At 44.7% G+C, this 22,170-nt stretch overlaps 1 protein-coding gene across 5 annotated transcripts in view; it reads right to left on the reverse strand.

Moving 5' to 3' along the window:
* Window positions 1–22,170, reverse strand: part of LOC147631063 (uncharacterized) — a 199,467-nt gene that overhangs the window by 176,335 nt on the left and 962 nt on the right. For 3 of the 5 annotated variants that reach the window (XM_086809384.1, XM_086809383.1, XM_086809380.1), the window contains exon 3: window positions 4,914–4,970. The exons of the other annotated variants lie outside the window; for them this stretch is intronic. In XM_086809384.1, the coding sequence (XP_086665510.1) occupies window positions 4,914–4,970 (57 nt within the window). The remainder of the gene's footprint in view (window positions 1–4,913; window positions 4,971–22,170) is intronic. 5 annotated transcript variants of the gene reach the window in all.

Here is a 22,170-nt window from a genome sequence, read left to right on the forward strand (position 1 = left end):
CTCAGCAAGCCAAGCAATAGAGTAATGTTGGTGGTGCCTCTCCTCAATTTGTCTATAAGCTGAGCTATAGAGTTCGAGATCCTCTAGGCAACTTTGCAAAGCCCCAAATACAATGATGTACAGTTTCACAAACTATCAGACATCTAGGGCAAGATGGGTCCACACCAAGGATAGCTCTTTTCTAATTAACACGAAGTCCGCCATGTGCAAAAACAGCCTTCACTTGAAACCATCGGGCCCACGACTCCATATGAGGGGAACGACAAGGATTTCATCATTATGGTTAGTCGGCGAGTTGCTCAACGGTGCCATCTTCAAGTCTTGCCAGAGTCACGATACATCCCACCTCCACAACAGAGGTTGGACACTACATGAAAGATTATTGCTAGCATTGCATCCTGGCACATTTTGAAGGCTAGATGCACTAAGCAATTGAGGCCACCTTGCTTTATGACACACAGTGCATTTGCAGGATTTTGAGTGATATCAGACTTTGTTGGCAACACAAGGCACCTGATTGGTTGAGATTTCCCCCTTGTTTGGTTTGAAATCTCCCTCTTGTATACTTTTTCATACTTAATAGAAGTCTCTTTGTTGGGGAAAAAAGCCATAACAAATGAGATATCTGGTTCCTCCTATAAGAGTGCCAAAGTCAATGCCAATCAATGGAGTAATCCCTAAATTTATTATGTCATGTGCACACATGGACATGCTGATCTTTAGGCTAATCCCTGATTTGCCAGCAGATAAATATTAGGTTAGGGTACTAGCAAGGCTTAGGGTTTACGCAGAAGAAGCCCTGTTTTGGTCACCTACTTTCCTCTATGCCTCCACATTACAATCAAATGGTAGGGTCAATTGCAAATCAAGCTATTTTAACACTTGTCTCAGTAGCAGCATCTCTTGTAATGGAAGAGACAAGAGTTGTGGCATCCAAGGGCTCAAGCAGTGGAGAAGGTGTCGACAACCAAGTGTCTACTTTAGAGGCTTTCTCAGCAAATGAAACAAAGAAGAAGAAGAAGAAATCCCCGAAGTTTTGTATTACTGCAAGTAAAAAAGGGGCACTTGATGAAGGATTGCTTTAAATGAAAGGAAGATAAAGAAAAGCTAAAAGCTGCCGACAATGCCAATCTAGCCTCTATCAACTCTGCCTATGCCTTCTAAAGATGAATGGATCTTCTTTTGTACATACTTTTTACTTTGTGTGTTGTGTGTTGTGAGTACATTCTCACTTGATGAGAGCATGCCCTGCATGGTGGTTGTTAAATCAAGAGGGGGAATGTTAGATATATTGATCTATCAGCCAACCTTAGTGCCTTAGCAGTACAACTTTAGTAGGAGGGAATATTAATCTTTATAGGCTTTTAGCATACCCACATGGGTTTGGTCCTAGGTGGCATCCTATTGTTAGAGGCACATGTGGGGGAGTCTTAGGAGATTTTATGAGAGGTCATGGGCTGGCCATGAGCTGGAATAGGTGCCCCCTTCATGCATGGATCTATATAGGAAACACTCCACTTTCATCTGAACACTTGAGGCTTGTACTTGTGCTAGCTGTTGCCCTAATGAAACGATAAGCTTAGTGCTTAGCTCTTTGTGAGCTTATCACTCATTGGTCTCTTGTGTTGAGTATTCTCACTCTTTAATTGTTAAGCTCTAGCTCTAGCCAGCAATCCCGTCATCAACTTTCGCAAGAGGGCATGTCGTGCACACATTGACATGCTGATCTCTAGGCTAATCCCTGATTTGGGCAGCAAATAAATATTAGGTTAGGGTACTCAAGGCCCAGGGTTTACACAGAAGAAGGCCTATTTTGGTCACAAGCCCTATTTTGGTGAGGACAATGGTCCGCAAGGCAAACAAGACCAAGCAGATGAAATCGGGATGATCATATTTTTGGGTTAATGTCTTCGTTGCTCGCCGATAGCAGGTCGTCCAATTCATAGGCATGTGACGAGCCTATATAAGGCTAGGCCAGCATTCACACCTTTCATCTGACCCCCTTTTGGAGAAGGTCAAGAGTCGGGGCTTTTTAGTGAAGGCAGCAAAGGGAAATGAGCCTCAATAGCACCCTCTACTCCCTCATTGAAAGGCAACAACTCGAGCAAGAACAGAGCACTCCCTCTACTCTCACCATAGTGCTCTAACACCCATAGCTCAAACCCATCACTCAGTGAAGAACACCAAACTTGTAAACTGAGAACAGAGTGAGATAGACGAAGAGAAAAGAGATGAAGCACCATAGCATCAACAAAGGTAAATAAAACTCATGAAATGAGAAAAAACTACTATCATTATTCAATTGTATCCCAAAGGGACACCCGTACAATCATATGATGGGATAAGAAACTCCCCACATAGAAATCTAATAAGAGGAAAAAACTAACATGATGAAGAAAACAAATAACTTGAAGAGGGAAAACAGCACAAAAAATTATACCCCATCTCTCTATTTTTCAATCCTTCACTCTCCATTTGATGTCTCTCCTCTTTTTTTTTCTTTTTTTTTTCAACTGGCCTTTGGCCCAAGATCCTCCCATAGTTACTAAATTTCACCGTCCATAGACAACCGCCTGTAGGTGCTTATTTATCCACCCGTAGGCGATGCCGCCGAGGAAGCACCAAGGGGGGTTTTGAAACCAGGACCTCTTGGTCCTAGGCAAACACCTTCACCACTTGAGCTATCACCTCATTGGCAGCTCTCCTCTTTTTTGGTGATACACAAGATGGTTTATATAGGTTTTTGGGGCTGCTCTCCTCCTCTCCTCTCCCTTTTTTTTTTCAAAAAGGAGACTTCTATTAAGTATGAAAAAAATTTACAAAATGAAGATTTCACACCAAGCAAGGTGGAGATCTCGACCAATCAGGAGCCCCGTGCTGCGAATAGGGTCCCGAATGAGAGGATGTGAAAAAGATACCAATGTCCCACTCTCTCATAAACTGGCAACGCTTCCTCTCCTGTCCCTTTCACGAAAGAATGGTGCTCCTCTTTTATTGTGAGTTGTGCTATTTTCCTGCTTAAGATATCTTTCTTTTTTGTAAAAAAAACTCGCAGAAAAAGATTCCTATTTTCGAGGCTGACATTGGGAATGGAGAAAACCTTTCTTTTTCACCTGAAAATGGGGCGTGGCGTCTATGTATGGACAGCCGCCAGACGGATAGACAAAAACAGCCACAAGCGACGGCCGCCAACGTTGGGCACCCCCGAAAAAGGCACACAAGTCCACACCATGCAAGCACCCAAGCCACAACAAGCCACGAGCCCAAGAACCATGGCAAGCCCAAGAGCCACGCCCCCTCCCCTCTTAGTGATGTAAAGAGGGGCCAAAGTGGCCTATAAAGCCTGCACGCTTTGCGAAAATCCTGGCACATAGGATAATAAAAGTGAACTCTCCCATCCACACGCTTTCTCTAAAAAGAAAGATCTTTGTCCCCACCTAAACCTTAGGCACAAAAACTAATACTAAGCTTATTCCAAGGCATAAAATGGATGTAGAAATGCTATCGTTCATAGAATCACTCCATGTGTCGCTCCTCTCTTGTAGGGTCCATAGAAATGGAAAGAAAAACCTTGATCAATAGGTCTTAGATTTACCTTTTGGAAGGCCAAAAGCCATAGATTTTGTACATTCATATTGACCATAGAAAAACCCTGATCAATAGGTCTTAGATTTACCTTTTGGAAGGCCAAAGGCCACAGATTTTGTACATTCATATTGACAATATTTTGTACCATACAATATACTGAAAATACAGCTCTCTCTCTCTCTTCTCTCTCTGTCTTTGTTGGTGCTTGCATTAAGGTTCCTATTCAGTTTACTTAGAGCTGAAAGAAGACACCCCCAGCTTCCGCGCATAGGAGGGGATGTCATGTGCACACATGGACATGCTGATCTCCAGGCTAATCCCTGATTTGGGCAGCATATAAATATTAGGTTAGGGTACTAGAAAGGCTCAAGGTTTACACAGAAGAAGCCCTATTTTGGTCAAGACAACAGTTGGCAAGGTAAACCAGACCAGGCAGATGAAGTCAGGATGATCATATTTTTGGGTTTTTGTCTTTGCTGCTGGCTGACAGCGGCAAGTCAGCCAGTTCATGGGCATGTGAAGAGCCTATAAAAGGCTAGGCCAGCATTCGGTCCTTTCATCTGACCCCCTTTTGAGGCAGGTCAAGAGTCAAGGCTTCATAGGTCTAAGATTTACCCTTTGGAAGGCCAAAGGCCACAGATTTTGTAGAGTCACATTGACAGTCTTTTGTACTATACAATATACTGAAAATACAGCTCTCTCTCTCTCTCTCTCTCTCTCTCTCTCTCTCTCTCTCTGTGGCCTGAGGGTGTGGAAGAAAGTCAATGTGAATCAATGGAGTAATCCCAAAGCTTATTCGGTGTGGCCTGAAAAATCACATAAAAGAGAGTGAAAATCACAAGCCCAACAAATACGTAGGAATCCTCTTAATCTGGTGGACTTGTGATTATCATTCTCTTTTACCTAAAAAATCATGCTTGTATCAATTGTTGGGTAGCTGCATATCACATTATCTCACATCCTGTCGCCTAGGGACCCATATAATTATCTTTTACTTGAAAAGATCATGCTTGTGAGTGTCAATTGTTGGGTAGATGCAGGCTAGAATATTGAGCCAAAGACACCATGTTATAGGCATCCTATAAAGGAGCCCTTGGAAGGTCTACCCTTCTATGACCAGAGTGGACCTACTTTATCCAGCCTACAATTTTCCTCGTACACATGGATCTCTTTATATCCTTTGAACATGAATAAATATGCCAATTTTCTCCCTATGGATAAGGCATCTTGAAATAAAAGTTGTGAGATAACGTTTGAAGACTTCTTTTGAAACTTAAGACCTTAAAGCATTTCCATTCATGAAATACAAGTTTAAGAGTTAACACCTGAAGGTTGAGCTTCTCTATAATTTCATGTTGTCCTAGCCAATCCGCACTTCCAACCTTATTAACCATAAGAAAGATTCCAAGTCTTTAGACTATATACATGGTTATACATAGAAAGAAATGTAACAACACCACAAAAACATTACTTGTGCAGGTTTTTTATATTCCACTTTTAAAAGGAGACTTTGTGTTTGAAAGAGCCTTGATTGATGCATGTTGTCCTTGAACACTAGTTCATGTTTGACATAATATGGCCTTTGAAAATCATTGTTAATGATTTTTTAATAAGTAGGAGCTTTAGATGTGCCCAGATAGTTGTTCCACCGTGTTCCATAGGGTGTCAGGTGCATCCCGCACTTGGATGCCACGTAGACATCTGAACAAGAAGGGGCAGCACCTGGACATCTCATTATTCACAAAGGGTTGCTGCGTTGCAAGGGCAAGCCAAGACAGCCAAGGGGAAGTGCTAAACCAAGGTAAGAACTGCAGGTCAAGAACCAGTCTTTATTTTAGATTTACATCATTCTAATAAAGCAAATACACCATTCGTGGTGGGGTCCCTACAAAGGGTATTCGCGACCCAATACTATGTCCACTTCTCCCTCTCTCTCTCTCTCTCTCTCTCTCTCTCTCTCTCTCTCTCTCTCTCTCTATTTTGAAGATCTTCCTCTATGTTGTGCATTATCTTTGTCGCGAACGATTGCAAAATTCTGAGCATTGAAGTTACCATTTCTTCCACCGAGCTTCCACATGTTACATAAGTATCAGACCTTCAGGCTGATTCTGAGATAAGAAGTGCAGGTCAAGAACCAGTCTTTGTTTCAGATTTACATCATTCTAATAAAGCAAATACACCATTCGTGGTGGGGGCCCTACAGAGGGTATTCGGGACCCAATATTGTGTCCTCTTCTCCCTCCCTCCCTCCCTCCCTCCCTCCCTCCCTCCCTCCCTCCCTCTCTCTCTCTCTCTCTCTCTCTCTCTCTCTCTCTCTCTCTCTCTCTCTCTCTATATATATATATATATATATTTCTATTTCTATTTCTATTTCTATTTTTATTTTTATTTTTTTTTCTGCACATCTTCCTCTATGTTGTGTGTTATGTTCGTTCCTCTATGTTGTGTGTTATCTTCATCGCGAAAAATTGCAAAATTCTGAGCATTGAAGTTACCGATTCTTCCACCGAGCTTCCGCATGTTACATAAGTATCAAAGCTTCAGGCTGATTTTGAGATATTGTTGCTGCACATACCAGGCTGATTCTTTCTATTGCCCAGCCACCCTCTTGCCCAACCACCCTCCCTCACTGCATCGTGCATGGATGAAACCATCACCCGTGTCTTCATCTTTTGGTGGTGTGGGGACCAGGCAACTTGGTGGTGTGGGGACCAGGCAACATTGTTTCAGCATCATGCTTAGCAAGGCTAAACACTGACTCGGTCCAAGATGAAGGTGCACAGGTCCAAGGTACACGAAAGTGCACAAGTACAAGGCCACAACCCAAGGGAACAGAAGTCTTGTGAGTCGGGTGCCACTTGGAACACACCAAGAAAGGCTTTCAGGCAACAGTTCCAAGGGAGGATGATCCTCCAAGGGGTGGAGTGAGAGTACCAGACTCAATACTCAAGAAAGAAGACCAGAGACTGTGTTCAAGGACATGGCAAGAAGGTTTTTCAGTGAAAAGGTTGCCAGGATGGAAAGGATGACGGGTTTGGGACTCCATAAATAGATAATGGGATGATGACAGTCATCCAAGAACATGTTGGAAATAAGTGCACACTAGGTGTACTATTTCTAGTCTAGTTTCACTTAAAGTCTTTGTGTCTCGAGTCTAGTGCCATGTGGCATCTCTACATTTATCCCATAAGTCAGTCTACTCAATCTTGTACTTCTCACCTATATATTGTAGGTGTCACATCAATGAAAGTATCAATCTTGTGTCTTGTCTACACTCATCTCAAGGTAACTCTTTGTCTTTCATTTGTTTTTGTTTCATTTCTAGTTTTGCTATTGCTTTCATGTTTCTCTACATGGTATCAGAGCAAGTTTTTAGGGTTTCCTTGTTTTTCTTATGAGCTTTCGCCATTCTCTCCAAGTTGTCCCACTCAACTCAGCGCAGCCCATCTGTTGCCCTGCGTAGATCTGCACATGTTGTGTAACTTGACTTGCATTTGTTGTCCAACGTCACCTCTCAAGCTGCACGTGCTGCCCAGCACATTCTGAACCTTCTGTCCGCCAGCTTTTGCTGTCCGCCGGCCTGTTTACAGTTGCTGCTGCCTACGCTTCACCCTCTACAGGCTGCGCATCACTCCATACCTGCAGCTACTGTCGGTCTCCCTCTCCTCTTGAAGAATCTACAAGGTACATGCTACATTGTCTCCTTCAGTTTGCTGGTCAGTCCTTTCCTCATATCTGCAAACTGCTAGTTCCTCATGCTTCGATAGGCTGTCACATGCTATGGCCTTGACAAGTGGTGAGAGAGCCGGCTTCTAAAAACAGTTTGGATCTCTTTTTCATTCATTTCTGCAATCTTGTAAGGGAATAGACACTGCCCTTGCATTTTAGCAAGAGGTAAGACCTTCCCACATGGCCTCTTCTACTCATTCTCTCATGTCTATCGACAAATTCAATGGCTCCAACTTTCATACTTGGCAAATCAAAATCAAGTGCCATCTTATGAAAGAAGGTCTTTGGGACGTTGTTCACCATGCTGCTCCCGAAGATTCAGACATTGAGCAAGTTATCACTTATGCTCCCACTGCCAAGAATGACAAAGCCTATGCTATCATCCTGCTCGGTCTTGGCGATGATTACATTCATCACATCTCTGACATACAGTTTGCTTCTCGAGCATGGATCACTTTGGATACCCTTTTTGGACCTCGTTCTAAAAACTCTAAGATTGCACTTATGATCTCATTCTTTGATCTATATATGCAGGAGGGAGCTACTATAGCCTCTCATGTCAATTATTTTCGCAGTCTTATGGTTCAGCTTGCTTCAGTGAAGTCCCCCATCTCCGAAGATATTGCTATTGCTGTGCTTCTCAAAAGCTTACCTGAAACCTATGCTACTCTTGTCACTACCTTCAAGTATCACAATAATCCTACTCTTGAAGGTATCATCAATGCTCTCCAAGAAGAGGAAAGAACAAAACAACAAAAGGTAACTGACACTGCTTTTTTAGCAAAGAAAGGAGGTTCTAAGGTAAGAAAGCCTTGCACCCATTGTGGAAAAACTAATCATTTGGAGAAGGACTGCTTCAAGGCTCATCCATGCACCATTTGTGGCCGTGATAATCACCGGGAGAAGGACTGCTACTCTAAAACCTCTACATCAGCCCCTGTATCTACCTCAGCCCATGTTGCTACAGCATCTACATCAGCAGATCTTGCTGTTCATTCCTCACATGATGAGGAATGGGCTTTCTGATTACTTCACCTTTCTTGTCTACCACTTTGACCACCGATGATGTAGGTCAAGGGGTTCTAGTGTCTTACTCATTCTGCTTTAGGACCTCTCTCTTGTCCCTACTTGAGAGGCAGAGATTGCCCTTGAGGAGGGATGTCTTCAAGGTCCATCTGTTTGTCTACAGTCAGTTCTACAGTTAGTCTTCTGTCTATCTAGTCTTGTCTGTCTATCTATCTGTTGTCTGTCTATCTGTCTATCAATCTGACTGTGTCTTGTTTTAGATCCATCTTGTCCCTACCCTTGTGGACCCATATGAGGATATCACTTGAGGAGGGGTGTCTCAGGATTTTTTTGTCTCTCATGTCTAGTCTCTCAGTTTATCAGTCTTTATGTCTATCTTCTAGTCTTGTCTTTTTTGTCTTCCTCCTAGTGTCCACTTAAGGAGGGTGTTGGAAATAAGTGCACACTAGGTGTACTATTTCTAGTCTAGTTTCACTTAAAGTCTTTGTGTCTTGAGTCTAGTGCCATGTGGCATCTCTACATTTATCCCATAATAAGTCAGTCTACTCAATCTTGTACTTCTCACCTATATATTGTAGGTGTCACATCAATGAAAGTATCAATCTTGTGTCTTGTCTACACTCATCTCAAGGTAACTCTTTGTCTTTCATTTGTTTTTGTTTCATTTCTAGTTTTGCTATTGCTTTCATGTTTCTCTACAGAACAAAGATTGGAATCCCGTCATCAAGTTTAGCCATGTGCAAGACATGCGCTCGCTAATCCCAGGGCTAATCTTGAAGAGGCAACAAGATAAAGACACAGATCAAAACCTATGTTTGGAGCATATGTTGCTGGTGTAGGCTGGGCCAGACAGATGGAGGACAAGGGATGGCTGTTGGCCAACACCTGAAAGAGAAAAGGTTGAGTTGGCTACAGCATATCCACTGGATTTGCCCAAGATCTGGCCAACCACAATCGGCTAGTCCACTAGGTTTTTTCCAAGATCTATATAAAGCAAAGTTGCTCTTCATTGTAGGGTATCTACCTTTTCAAGAAGACAGCCTAAGGCTGTAAGGATTTATACTACCTTTTGTACATTAGAATATACTAAATACTCGGCTATCTCTCTCTTTTCTGTATGACTTTTGCATCAGCATGTTCCAGGATGGTGTTTAGGGCTGAGAGAAGACTCCTAGAGCTCCCACATGTGACATTGGTATCAAAGCCTAGTTCTTCGGATCCCAATTCTTCGGTGGGTGCAATCGTTAGCCGAGAGCTCGAAGATAAGCAGAAGGGCACCCAAGACCAGGAGTATGAGCACAACGAATTGCTCAAGACCTTTGGGCTACATTGTCTTGTTTGACAACGGTAGCACAGAGGATGTGGTCACGGAACAGGCCGCTCGGCGAGCCCGTTTCATCCTGACTTCGGTAGACAAGAAAGTTGAGGAATTTAGCATAGGAATGACGACGAGCATCAAGTTTTTTTTTTTTTCAGAAAGAGACTTCTATTAAGTATGAGAAAAACATACAACAATCACAGCTATAAGCCGGAAGAGAATAGAATCACCCCAATATGTACGGTGATTTCAACCACTAAGGAGCGTCGTGATGCCATGTAAGACCTGTGGTACTAGAGAAAAAGAAGATGCCATGGTCCCATTCCCGCATAAATATCACACGCTTTGCCTGCGCAAAACGAGAGGGCCCCTGAATGCGAGCCCAAGAAGCCATAAGAGTGTGGATGATATGATATCACCCCATATAGTACTAATGCATTGAGACCCAAAAATCTGGACACCCTCAATTGCCTCCGTGCATCTAGCTCTCCAAATCTACCATGCTGTAATACTGGCAATAATCTCCCAACTGGTGTCAATCCTCTGTCGAGGGGGTGTATAATCAAAGTGAGGAACATCCTGCAATAAACCATGCTGGGCAATACCTCTACGAATGAAAAAAACAGAATCTGTACCATTGCCCTCATAAAAAAGTTGCGGACCGGACTGGGAGAGCCAAGCAACTGCCCCCCAAGTCACATGCATGGCTCGGCCACTCAATTTGCCCATAAGTTGGGCTACAGGACCCCAAATCTGCTGTGCAATGCTGCATCCCGATTCCCCATAGACACTGTTGTACGGACTCAGAATCTGCCGCACATCTAGGACAGGAAGGTGCTACACTGAAAACTAATCTCCACTGATTGGTGGGGAGACCACCATGTAAGAATAACCAAAAGAAATGAGAGATCTAGCTCCTTCTGTACGAGAGCCAAAGTCTATGCCAATATCTGCGCTGTATCACTGGAGAAATATCATAGCTCTCCCAATGAGGCCTGAGAGTAGGGATTCTATGCATCTGTCGAGTGAGGAGAAGACTGGCATTCCGAACAGTGAAACTGAAAAAAGGAAGGCTTTTCAAAGGATCGAAGGCATCCCTCCACTCCCACTCTCCTGGATCCCACTGAAGATATTTGATAGGACTGCCACCATATAGCCACAAACACCAAGAGCCATGAGTCACTATCTGAGGAGAAGGGTCAATGAACCAGTGCTTCCCCAAGCGACCAACAATCCTCACTTGACTAAGCAAGTGTATTTGGTATGATCTCCTCCATACTACATCTCCTCAATCTCCCACCAGGCATGATAGAATAAATGAGGAAATCTGTATCCTCCTGGCCTGGGAGAGCAATGACCTGCAGAGGTATGCTGGAGGCTAAATCTAATCTCCTAGAGCTCCAATGGAGGAGCTTCTTCCGGATACTCATAAGTACTGGAGCAAACTGCTTTGCAGGAGAAATATCAATCCCAACTTGGCATCCCAAATATCTAGCAGTGCATCCTCTGCTGATCCAAGTAAAACCAAGCTCTGCACCCCAATCAACTCTCGGTGAATCCTCTGCTGATCCAAGTAAAACCAAGCTCTGCACCCCAATCAACTCTCGGTGAATCACTAACCCAAAAACCAACAGATTTGTGCCAATTAATGAGTGCCCCTACTGCCAAACAGAACTCCTCTAGTGCTACCCAGAAGGAACATAAGCATATATGTGAAGCCTCCAAAAACAGGGCTGTGTCATCAGCTAACACAGAGTCAACCAACACCTCATGACTACGAAGAGGCAACCTCAATCCTGAAATACCAACAGTGGAGCGGAGAAAGATGCTCATGGCCTCTGCAACTATGATATATAATAAAGGGACTAATGGGCAGCCCTGTCGTACTGAGCGAGAAATCTGAAACAGCTCTCCTCTATCACCGCAAGCAAGAACTCTACTCTGGGCATCACGATACATGCATGAAACTCCCTTGATCCATCTCTGAGAGAAGCCCATATGACTAAGAGTACCCTCAAGGAAGTCCCAATCCACTCTATCATAGGCCTTCTCAACATCCAAGAGCAGAATGGCTAAGGGCTGATTGCTCGCTTTAGCCCATTCGACAGCCTCCCAAAATGAGAAAATGTTATCAAATATGCTCATGCCATGTAAGAATCCATTTGGGGTATCATGAATAACATCCTACAAAATTGGTTGCAACCTAATGCTCACTAGAATCTTATAGGCAGTCCCAAGTAAGGTGATAGGTCTCCACTGGCCAATCAATGTCTTATCCCCGCTCTTAGGAATAAGATAAATAAGCCCCTCGGTGAGAGAAGAAGGCATAGAACCTATGTCCCACATCTCCTGCAAAGCCGATGTTATCTCAGCCCCAATCTCATCCCAAAAAGTAGTGAAAAAAACAGGGGAGAGGCCATCCTCCCCTGGACACTTACCATGAGGTAAGGCATGAAGAGCATGACTGAACTCCTGCATAGAAAAAGGGACATCCAGAGCGGCACACATCTCCTCAATGATCATGGCAATGCATTCCAAACCTTCCTCTGTGCCCTGTATCTCAAATCAGAATGCGGCTCAGCACTAAGAAGCTGGCAATAGAAATCGGTGGCAATCTGTCTAACCATAAGAGGATCTGAGTGAAGAGTGCCATGTGAATCCTGCAACCGCCTAACACTATCTCTGGCATGAGATGGGCCGTGAGAAGCAAAGAAATGTTTGTTACATCTGCCACTCATCTATGTCCAAAAGGATTCCTGGGCATGGAAACGGTACTCCGCGCGCTGCTCAAGAGAGTGATGAACTGCTGCTCTAACAGTACGTAAAGAATTTGCAACCCATTGAGCATGAGGATGTTTCTCGTGCTCTTTCTGCAAGGCAGCCAATCTACGTCTAATAGCTCTTTCTAAGTCCAAGGCCTCTTGCCTCTTAGACAGGGCACATGTGTGATAAAAGCCGCTAATATCACAGAGAGCAGAGGCCAGGCTTTGAGAGGCCTGTAAGAAGTCATGTGATCTCCAAATATCAAGCATACGACGTGATAGTTTTGCATCTGAAAACAAATGATCAGGGATGCGTACATGGGGTGCTGATCCATGGCAATTTGGATCTCTAAATTCTAATACATAAAACCACTGGGCAATGATCCGATTTGGAGGTGCCTGTAGGAATCAAAGTATGTCCACCTCTGTCAAGCACCCAATCATCCACATAAAATCTGTCTAACCGTGCATAGATACATCCTACATCTCTTCTCTTGTTAGACCATGAGTAAAGAAGAGTGGATGGACTTCTCAAAATGTCATCCTCATGCCAACAATCTCTACCATGAATGGAGAGTATAAACCTCTCCCAAGACGCTCTTTCAAGAGGATGCACCAAGCCCTCATGTCCACCTCTTTTATCCGTTGGCATCTCAACCATGTTAAAATCCCCACCAATAATCCAATGGTCGGCAAGAGGCATCAATGTAGTGAGAGATTTCCAAAAGGCAATCCTCTCACCTCTATGGTTAGGAGCATAGAGGTTGAGAATACCAATGCGTGTCATGTCCACCTCTTTTATCCGTTGGCATCTGTCATGTGCATCATAGATGCCATGGACATTTTCAGGGCTAGATCCAGAAGAGCAGCCAAATAAAGAGTATGAACCAGGTAGAACCAAGATGATAGAGCACAGAGCACTTTTGGCAGTGTAGACTGGAGACAGGCGTGGAGAGCAAGCTGAAGATCAGATGGCTGTCGGCTGCAAGACAGGTGTTGCTGGCAGCACACAAGGCTGTCGGCTGCTCACAGAAGTGGTCGGCTGAACCAGAGGACAGGGGCAGCAGCAGGCGCAAGGAGGAGGACCAGTCGGCTACATTAAAGAGCATTTAATACATTTATAGCTGGCCGACCAGCAGTCGGCCAGCATACCAAGTGTCCAAGACACATATAAATAGCCAGTGTGGTCATTGAATTGACCATTCACTCCCACTTTGGGTGTGGGTCTAGACTAGGAGATTTTGGTGTTTACCACCTTTTATGTAAGGCAGCCTATGGCTGTAGTAGAGGTACCTTTTTGTACCATACCAATATACTGAATTTCTAGCACTTCTCTCTCTCTCTCTACTCTCTCTCTATATCTGCGTTTTGCATCAGATGGTTTCCAAGAGTGTTTAGGGGTGAAAGAAGATTCCCAGAGCTTCCGCGTGTTACATTGGTATCAGAGCATCAGGCTCAACAAAGCTAAACACTGATTCAGTCCCATATGATGGTGTGCAGGTCCAAGGTACAGGAAAGTACACGGATTCGAAGCCCAAGGCAAGGAACACAGAATCGGGAAGAACTCCCAGGAGGTTGGTTGGTGGTGTTCCACAGTGCCAAAGGGGATGGCAGTCCTGTGAGCCAGATAGGTTCCCGGGCAACGGTCCCAAGGGAGGTTTATCCTCCAAGGGTGATATGAGAGTGCCAGACTCATTTCTCACGAATGAAGACCAAGACGGTGTTCAGAGTCAGGGCAGGAATGGATTGTGGACTAGAGGAAAACAGATGCATAGATCTTCGTCAGAGACAGAATGGTTTGGAGAACAGGCCGGGTTTTCAGAGAAAAAGGGTTGCCACGGATGGATGATGACAGAGGGACTTCGGGAAAAGATTGGGATGATGACAGTCATCCAAGAGCAGGTTGGAATCCCGTCATCAAGTTTAGCAGAGGGGGATGTCACGTGCATCATAGATGCCATGGACATTTTCAGGGCTGGATCCAGAAGAGGCAGCCAGATAAAGAGTATGAACCAGGTAGAACCACGATGATAGAGCACAGAGCACTTTTGGTAGTGTAGACTGGAGACAGGCATGGAGAGCAAGCTGAAGATCAGATGGCTGTCGGCTGCAAGACAGGTGTTGCTGGCAGCACACAAGGCTGTCGGCTGCTCACAGAAGTGGTTGGCTGAACCAGAGGACAGGGGCAGCAGCAGGTGCAAGGAGGAGGACCAGTCGGCTACATTAAAGAGCATTTAATAATACATTTATAGCTGGCCGACCAGCAGTCGGCTAGCATACCAAGTGTCCAAGACACATATAAATAGCCAGTGTGGTCATTGAATTGACCATTCACTCCCACTTTGGGTGTGGGTCTAGACTAGGAGATTTTGGTGTTTACCACCTTTTATGTAAGGCAGCCTATGGCTGTAGTAGAGGTACCTTCTTGTACCATACCAATATACTGAATTTCCAGCACTTCTCTCTCTCTCTACTCTCTCTCTATATCTGCGTTTTGCATCAGATGGTTTCCAAGAGTGTTTAGGGCTGAAAGAAGACTCCCAGAGCTTCCGCGTGTTACAGCATCTCAACCATGTTAAAATCCCCACCAATAATCCAATGGTCGGCAAGAGGCATCAATGTAGTGAGAGATTTCCAAAAGGCAATCCTCTCACCTCTATGGTTAGGAGCATAGAGGTTGAGAATACCAATGCGTGTAGTACCCTGCATAAGAAGGATCCACTGCGCTCTCGCAGGCAAAATGACACCATGTCCAATGATGCAAGGCAAGATCAAAGCTGAAACAGAGATACAAACACCACCCTTGGTACCAAGGGCCGATGACCAAAAGGTGTGTCCCGAGGGAAGCTTGCCTGATCTCCCACACTGACTAGCATCCAGTTTATGCTCTTGCAAGAGCAATATATCCATAGGTCCACCTGTGACTGCACAATGAAGCTGGGTTTTTACAATTTGTTTCCGTCGACGTGGAAAAAAACCCCCAAGACCCTGAATGTTCCAAGAGACAATCCTCATAAAGACTCAGAGTAGGAACGACCAGATCTCGTGGTCGACGAAGGATCCCCTTTAGAGACGGAAGTACGTCTCGCATAGGTAATAACACCTAAACAAATCCTAATTCTATGACCCAGCCAACAAGGGGCTGAGAATGAATGAAACGATGAGCAACTATGCCTATTTATAGGCCTTGTGGTGACCATGTGAACTAACCGACTGCTGGTCAACCAGCTCCTGGACATAAATAACATATATGCTGCGGCCGACTGGTCCCTCCTCTTCTGTGTACGGCCCCGACAACACCCATGTCCTCTAGTGGTCAACTCTCCTTGCCAAAACAGCAAACAATGCTCCAAATTTGTGGTTCTAGTGAGTCCTTATCATGTTGCCTTCGGGATTAGCCCTGAGATTAGCATGTACATGTGCGTGCACATGACAGATTGGAGGTGTGTTACAATAGAATGGCCATCCATTAGCTTACATGTCTCATAAGTTACAAGCCGCAGAAAAGAATTACTCAGTCTACGATCGGGAACTCCTGGAAATTATTCAAGCCTTGAAACATTGGAAGCATTTCCTTTATGGTCGTGAATTTGAGCTTTGCACTGACCATCAAGCATTACGTTGGATTCAAACAATGCCAAGTGCACAGTGGAGTGACCATTAGCACTGCTAGAGCCAAATCTTCTAGTAATTTGGTGGTATGATCGAGTACCTTCCAAGAAAGGCCAACCCCGTGGCCGATGCTTTGAGCACGAAGGGAACAGTGACATTGATTCAGACCACTAGACTCGACCTCATTGGTACAGGACTAGATGACATGAAGCACACGTATGCAGATTCCGAGGGGTTCGGTACACAGTGGAAGCGGGCATTGGATGCCGTAGGACCATGCCAACTTTTTGATACAAGTTGGTTGGCTTTTTTACAAAGGCCAACTTTGTGTCATGAAGTTGTCAAGGCAACTCTTCTCCATGACGCCCATGACGCCATCACTGGTGGTCACCGGGGCATGAATTCGACTCTGGAGAAGTAAGAAAGGAAATATAAGAATGAGGCGCGATGTGTTCACTCATGTGCAACACTGACGTTTGTCAAAAAGTGAAAGCTCCTAGCGGGAAGAAGATAGGATTGTTACAGCCCTTACCAATTCCAGAGGGATCTTTCTAGGATATATCGATGGACTTTGTCACAAATCTATCTCCGATTTTGGGTAAGCGCAATACGCAGTCCTTAACTATTGTTGATAGATTTAGAAAATTTATTATGCTTATTCCATGCAGGGCCAATGTGACCGCCGAAGACGTTGCCCATTTGTTCATTTGAAATTGGTACCCGATTGGTGGGATCCCTAGGACCATAGTGTCAAACCGAGATACCAAGTTTACTAGTCATTTTTTCTGGAGGACATTGTTTGATAATTTTGGTACTAAACTGAATTTTTCCATTGCATTTTATCCACAAACTGACGGCCAGACAAAAATCTACAACCAATTGGCCTTTGATGTGCTGAAGTGTTATGTCCACGATCAGCAAGGTATGAAGCAGCGTTTGGAAGACCATTCCAATCGCTATAGACCAGGACCTCGTCTTCAGTATCTGAAGCGAACAGAATGACGGAGTCTGGAATCAGTTAAAGACAAGTTGGCTAAAGCGCAGGAGGCCTGCACTCGACAGGCCAACAAAGACCGAAGAGATGTGAAGTTCTCGGAAGGAGATTGGGTTTATCTTCGGATTATGAAGCAAAGACTGAAATAGGTGGGCAAGCGATGCCCAAAGTTATCATTCAAGAGCTTCGAACCATTTCCTATCCAGAGAAAGATCAACGAGGTGTCGATGAAGTTGAAGCTACCTCCGAGCTGGACTATGCATGATGTGTTCCATGTCAGTCGGCTAAAACCATACACAGGTCCAATCCCTTCAAAAGTGAAAGACAAAGCGAAACCAGATATAGCAGATGAAGCTGAAGTGATGGTTCTAGAAAACATCCTTTTGCACCGCTTCAAGCATGGCTCAGGCCGAAGACAAAGAGAGCTCCTCACGAAGTTTCAAGACTGAGAGACTCACAAAGCGGTATGGCTTGACAAAAAATTCTTCGAAGACTATCCAGCTTTATTGACGAACTATTTGGAGGCTATGCAACTTCCGTCAAGGTAAGCAAAACGGGATGTCACGTGCATCCCGCACTTGGATGCCACGTAAACATATCTAAACAAGAAGGTGCAGGACCTGGAGTGAAAACTCGTCCCAAGTGAGCCTAGTCCAAGACAAGTCAGCCAGGATTCCACTCTACGCATCCGAGGTCAGGTGTGCATTGTCCTGCACATGAAGCAATGCCAGTCCCTACTGTGAGTCTTCCTCTGCAATGATGTAAGATGATCTGTGTGTTGGGTTTGCAACCGGACACCAGGCATATCTATAGAAGCATGTAGGAATTGCATGTAGAAAAGGGGTCCAGCCCTTAGGGCTACCCCAGAACAGAGCATTATGCTCTTGCATTGGGCTTTGGGTAGGCTTAGGCTACCCAAGAGGGGCCAAGCAGGCCCTAGGCCTTGCCCACCAGTCCATAGAGGGGCTGGGCAGGCTGTCAGCCAGCCTAAGAGGGCTTGGCCAAGCAGCCAACAGGCCTTTGGGCCAGCCCAGCCAAGCGGCCAGGCCTGGGTGCTGCCTAGCACCCAGTCGGTCAGGGCCAGGGGGCTGCCCACAGCAGCCATACAATGTGTACGTGCTTATTTATGTGTACATGGCATACATCTTCTTTGATACACATATATACACATGCGTACATGCTTATTTATGTACGCTATGCAAGAAAACAAAAATTAAACTCATGGATATAGGTGACAAACATCACATATGCCCTATTGGGTAATCAAGATTAAGCTTTCGTTTAAATTACTGATCCAATAATCTCAAAGTTATCGATGATCCTAACTTGACCAGGAGCCGCTAGTGGGCTGGTTGCAGTGATTTGAAGAGGCTATTTGCATCTTACCATCGCCCTTTGCTATCTCATTCAAATGTGAAAAGGTTTTAAGCAATGAGCATTGGAGCAAACAACTCACTTACGAAACGTGGTGAATTGTCCAGGCTTTGCCTTTCAGGTCACACTGGTTTTAAGGGGTTGCTTGCATCTCACCATTGCCCTTTGCTATCTCATTCTAGGAGGCTTTTGTGGCTTGAGGGTTTTGTTTTATCAATGATGCTTTGCAAGAACAGGGTTGTTGTCTTCGGCCTAAATCTCGACCTAGATTAGAATATTTGAGCATTGACCAGGAGAGCAATCATTTTCTCACAAGACAAGTTAAATATTCTCAATCATGACATATAAGCTAAAACACCCAATACCTTGATTGGTTGTGTATTTGGCTCTCATCCTTCCACAAGCCACGTTAGGCTCCCCTTCCCTCTTGCCCTCCCTCTCTCTCTCTCTCTCTCTCTCTCTCTCTCTCTCTCTCTCTCTCTCTCTCTCTCAGAGATCCTCACCAAGGGGTAGAGAGAGGTAGGTTCTCAGGCAGCCGAGCACCAGGTCCCGACCCCTCGAACGACCCAGTTGCCGAAGAGTGGCGGATGGTTGGCCCCGCGCCCAGGCCGTCAGCCAACCACCATAGCTGAGCGCCGCCGCCACATGCGCCAACCTGGCAAAGTACAGGAGGATTCGGTCATTTATCACAGCACCCACCCGTTGGCGACAAAAGTGGGTCCCTTCGACCCCTCCCATTTGGCGGCCAATTCCCCGGCATGATTCCTCTCCTGGCTCTCAGTGTCCAGTAAGGCTAGTAGACCCCACTGAGCCCCCGGCGAGCCTCTCCCAACAGCCTTCCTCTCTGATGGATCACTCTCCGCCGCACCCCTCTCCGGCCCTTACTAGTCCCAGGCTATAAATTATAAGCTCTTAGCTAATCTAGACCTCTTTTTGCTAGCACCCTTAGCCCACATGTGAACCCTAGGTCCCCACACCCCAACTAAGCCCTCAACCCTTATCTTGGGTTAACCCTAACCTTGGGTCATTAGCACACACCCCTAGCCGTAATCCTAGGCCTCTCGGGACGTAACATACGTCCCCCTTCTCTTCAATTCACGTCTTCGTGAATGCATAAGGAGACTGGGGATGGATAAATTCCTAGTCATCCTGGTGGCTTCACTTGCTCAAAGTCGTCATCGCCGACCAACTCCACGTCGTTACTGCTAGATGACTTCACAGAATTAATACCCTCTGACTCCATCTATCTCCGGTGCACACACTAAACACGCATGTCAACGTGAAGAAAAGCAGTGACAAAAAGGTAATGAGTTACCGTCTGGAAAGAAGTGAAAGGTTAGAGAAAGGATTTTAGGGTGGATGAGAGGGTTGAGGCAAGGTGTGCAACTTTGGGGAGACCCAAGGCGTAGTGATGTTTCACATCAAGCACGCAGAGCTTGCAAGTATATGCAGATAAAAAAGAGCAAGGCTGAATTTATAGTGGATGGATTTAAAAAGCTTGCTTTAATTTTGTGCTTTTTCAAAAAGCTAAGGCTTAAAATAAAAGCCCCCCACTTTTAGCACAAGACAAAGCTAACATGCTTTTTGTTTTAAACACCACCTACTAATATTCACACCCTCCCTTGCTTTTTTATAGGCACCCAACTGCCCGCACTCTGCTCACTTTCTACCCACTGCCCTGAACCAGATTGTTCCCATTCTCCGCATGCTGTCCAGTCAACTGCCCTATTAGCCCACAAGCCTCTGTTTAGGACTAGCGCTCAACACCCTATGCACACAACCTTGGCCGTCATATCCGTGATGTATACACTGCCGCCCAGCCTTTTGCAGCCACATGGCAGGCCTGAACCTGGCCGCCTTGTAGTGGGTTGTTCGCAACCTGGCCATAGCCCCAGGCTGCCCTCCTCCAAGCTGGCATTAGTCGCCTTGGGGCTACCCTAGCCCAGCCGCTAACGAGCTGCACCTTTTGCCCTCTTCTAGGCTGGCCCTTCCAGGCTACCTAGGGCTGAGGTTTTCCCCTCACAACCATGCCTTGCAAAGCCCCTTCTCCCTTGTGCCTACTTGCCATACGCATACCCCTTCTCTTGCTCGTCTCCGTCTGCCAACATCAGGGCAAAATCGGGGAGCAAAATCTTCTTGATTGTACCATGACACATGCATGTCTTTGGTTAACCCTAACCCTAATCTTTGATTAACCCTAACCCTAATCCTGGGCTAGCACATGCCCCTAGCCCTAATCCGAGGCCTGTCGGGGCGTAATACAACCTCTCTAGCACATGCCATTGTAATCATTCATCAATTCAATGCAATCTATGAAGCTTTCTCTCTGTCATCAATCTAATTGCAGCAATCAAATATCAATGGTGTTAATTGTGCAAGTAATTGTTTGATTTCATTACATTGAATTGGAATCAAAGTGCTCAATCGTTCTAGGACTTGTGGGAGAAGAATTGAAGAGAGCAATCATAACTTTGTTGCCTATGGGAGAAGAAGAAAGAGAAATGCCTTAGGAGGCATGTGAGCCATGTCACATGCACAGAAGTTGTGTGTCTTCTTTCAGCCCTAAACACCTTTCATAGGAACACATAGATGCAAAACACAAAGAAGAGATGTAGAGAAGAGAGAGAGACATAGTACAAAAAGGTACAAGTTCTTGGCAGCCATAGGCATGCCCATGAAAAGGAAGTCTTCTTGGACAGCCTGATAGATGATAGAAAGTAAACTTAATAAAGTATGCCTAGTAGGTATAAATTTAAGTATGCCTAGTAGGTATAAATTTAGAGTGCTAGACCCCACTCTTACTTGTAAGTATGGGAAAAAGATGATAGAAAGTAAACTTAATAAAAGAGAAAAATGATTGCTTGAAACTTGTGATCTCCACCAAGCAAGTTTCAATGGTTTGTGATGATTAGATGCATTGATGAGATGTGGTGGACCGCGAATAACAATATCTATATGTAAGCGTTACTAGAATAATAATTGAATTAAATTTTGGCATATGTTGAGACAACTTTAGATTATAATAAAAAAAAGGTGAACTCATAAATACAATCTTACGTTAGTGGGAGAGGGCATTGGGTGATATGCTAGGTCAATTATTTAGATGGACAAAGCTCTCTCTCTCTCTCTCTCTCTCTCTCTCTCTCATAATAGCTCCTAATAAATAGCCAATATCTCTATCCCATTAATTAAACATTACCAAGGACTATACTAGATGTCCATGAATTTGCCATGGTAATCTTGTCCTGTAAATCACAGTGCTCACAAACTAGGCTAGAAAATCCTCTAGTCTGAAACCTACCTGTAGTTTTTGTTCTGCTTTCCTTTCTCAATGGCTTTGCTTAGTTGGAACACCTTGCTTTTCCTCCTCCAATCTTGAGTCCTTTTTTATGGCTTTAATGGCAAGTGCTTTATGCCTCAAGGTGATGTACTCCAATTCTTTGCATGCTTGTTCCTCTTTTTGACCTCCCATTGCCAAGGATGAGGGAACTCAAAGATTGAGATAGTTGTGAGAAACAATAGCAAACGGTTTGTGTGAATCACTTCTTCTCTTAGATCAGTTCAGTAATGCCAACATCAACATTAATGTCAAAACTCATTCTCTGTGGCCTTCTTCCAAAGAATCTACTTTCTAAACAGCTCATAGGCTGCGCACATGGCAGCACTTGAGGTGCGGCCGAGTTTTCTGTGAGGCCGAATTACATCTACCCGAAAAATTGTGAAAATGAAGGATGCACACAACGCCAGCCAAAAAAAGACCAGCTCAT

Source organism: Cibotium barometz, chromosome 15 (genome assembly GCF_041138505.1).
Source record: "Cibotium barometz isolate CiBa-2024 chromosome 15, ASM4113850v1, whole genome shotgun sequence".
In the NCBI taxonomy this organism is placed as follows: domain Eukaryota; kingdom Viridiplantae; phylum Streptophyta; class Polypodiopsida; order Cyatheales; family Cibotiaceae; genus Cibotium; species Cibotium barometz.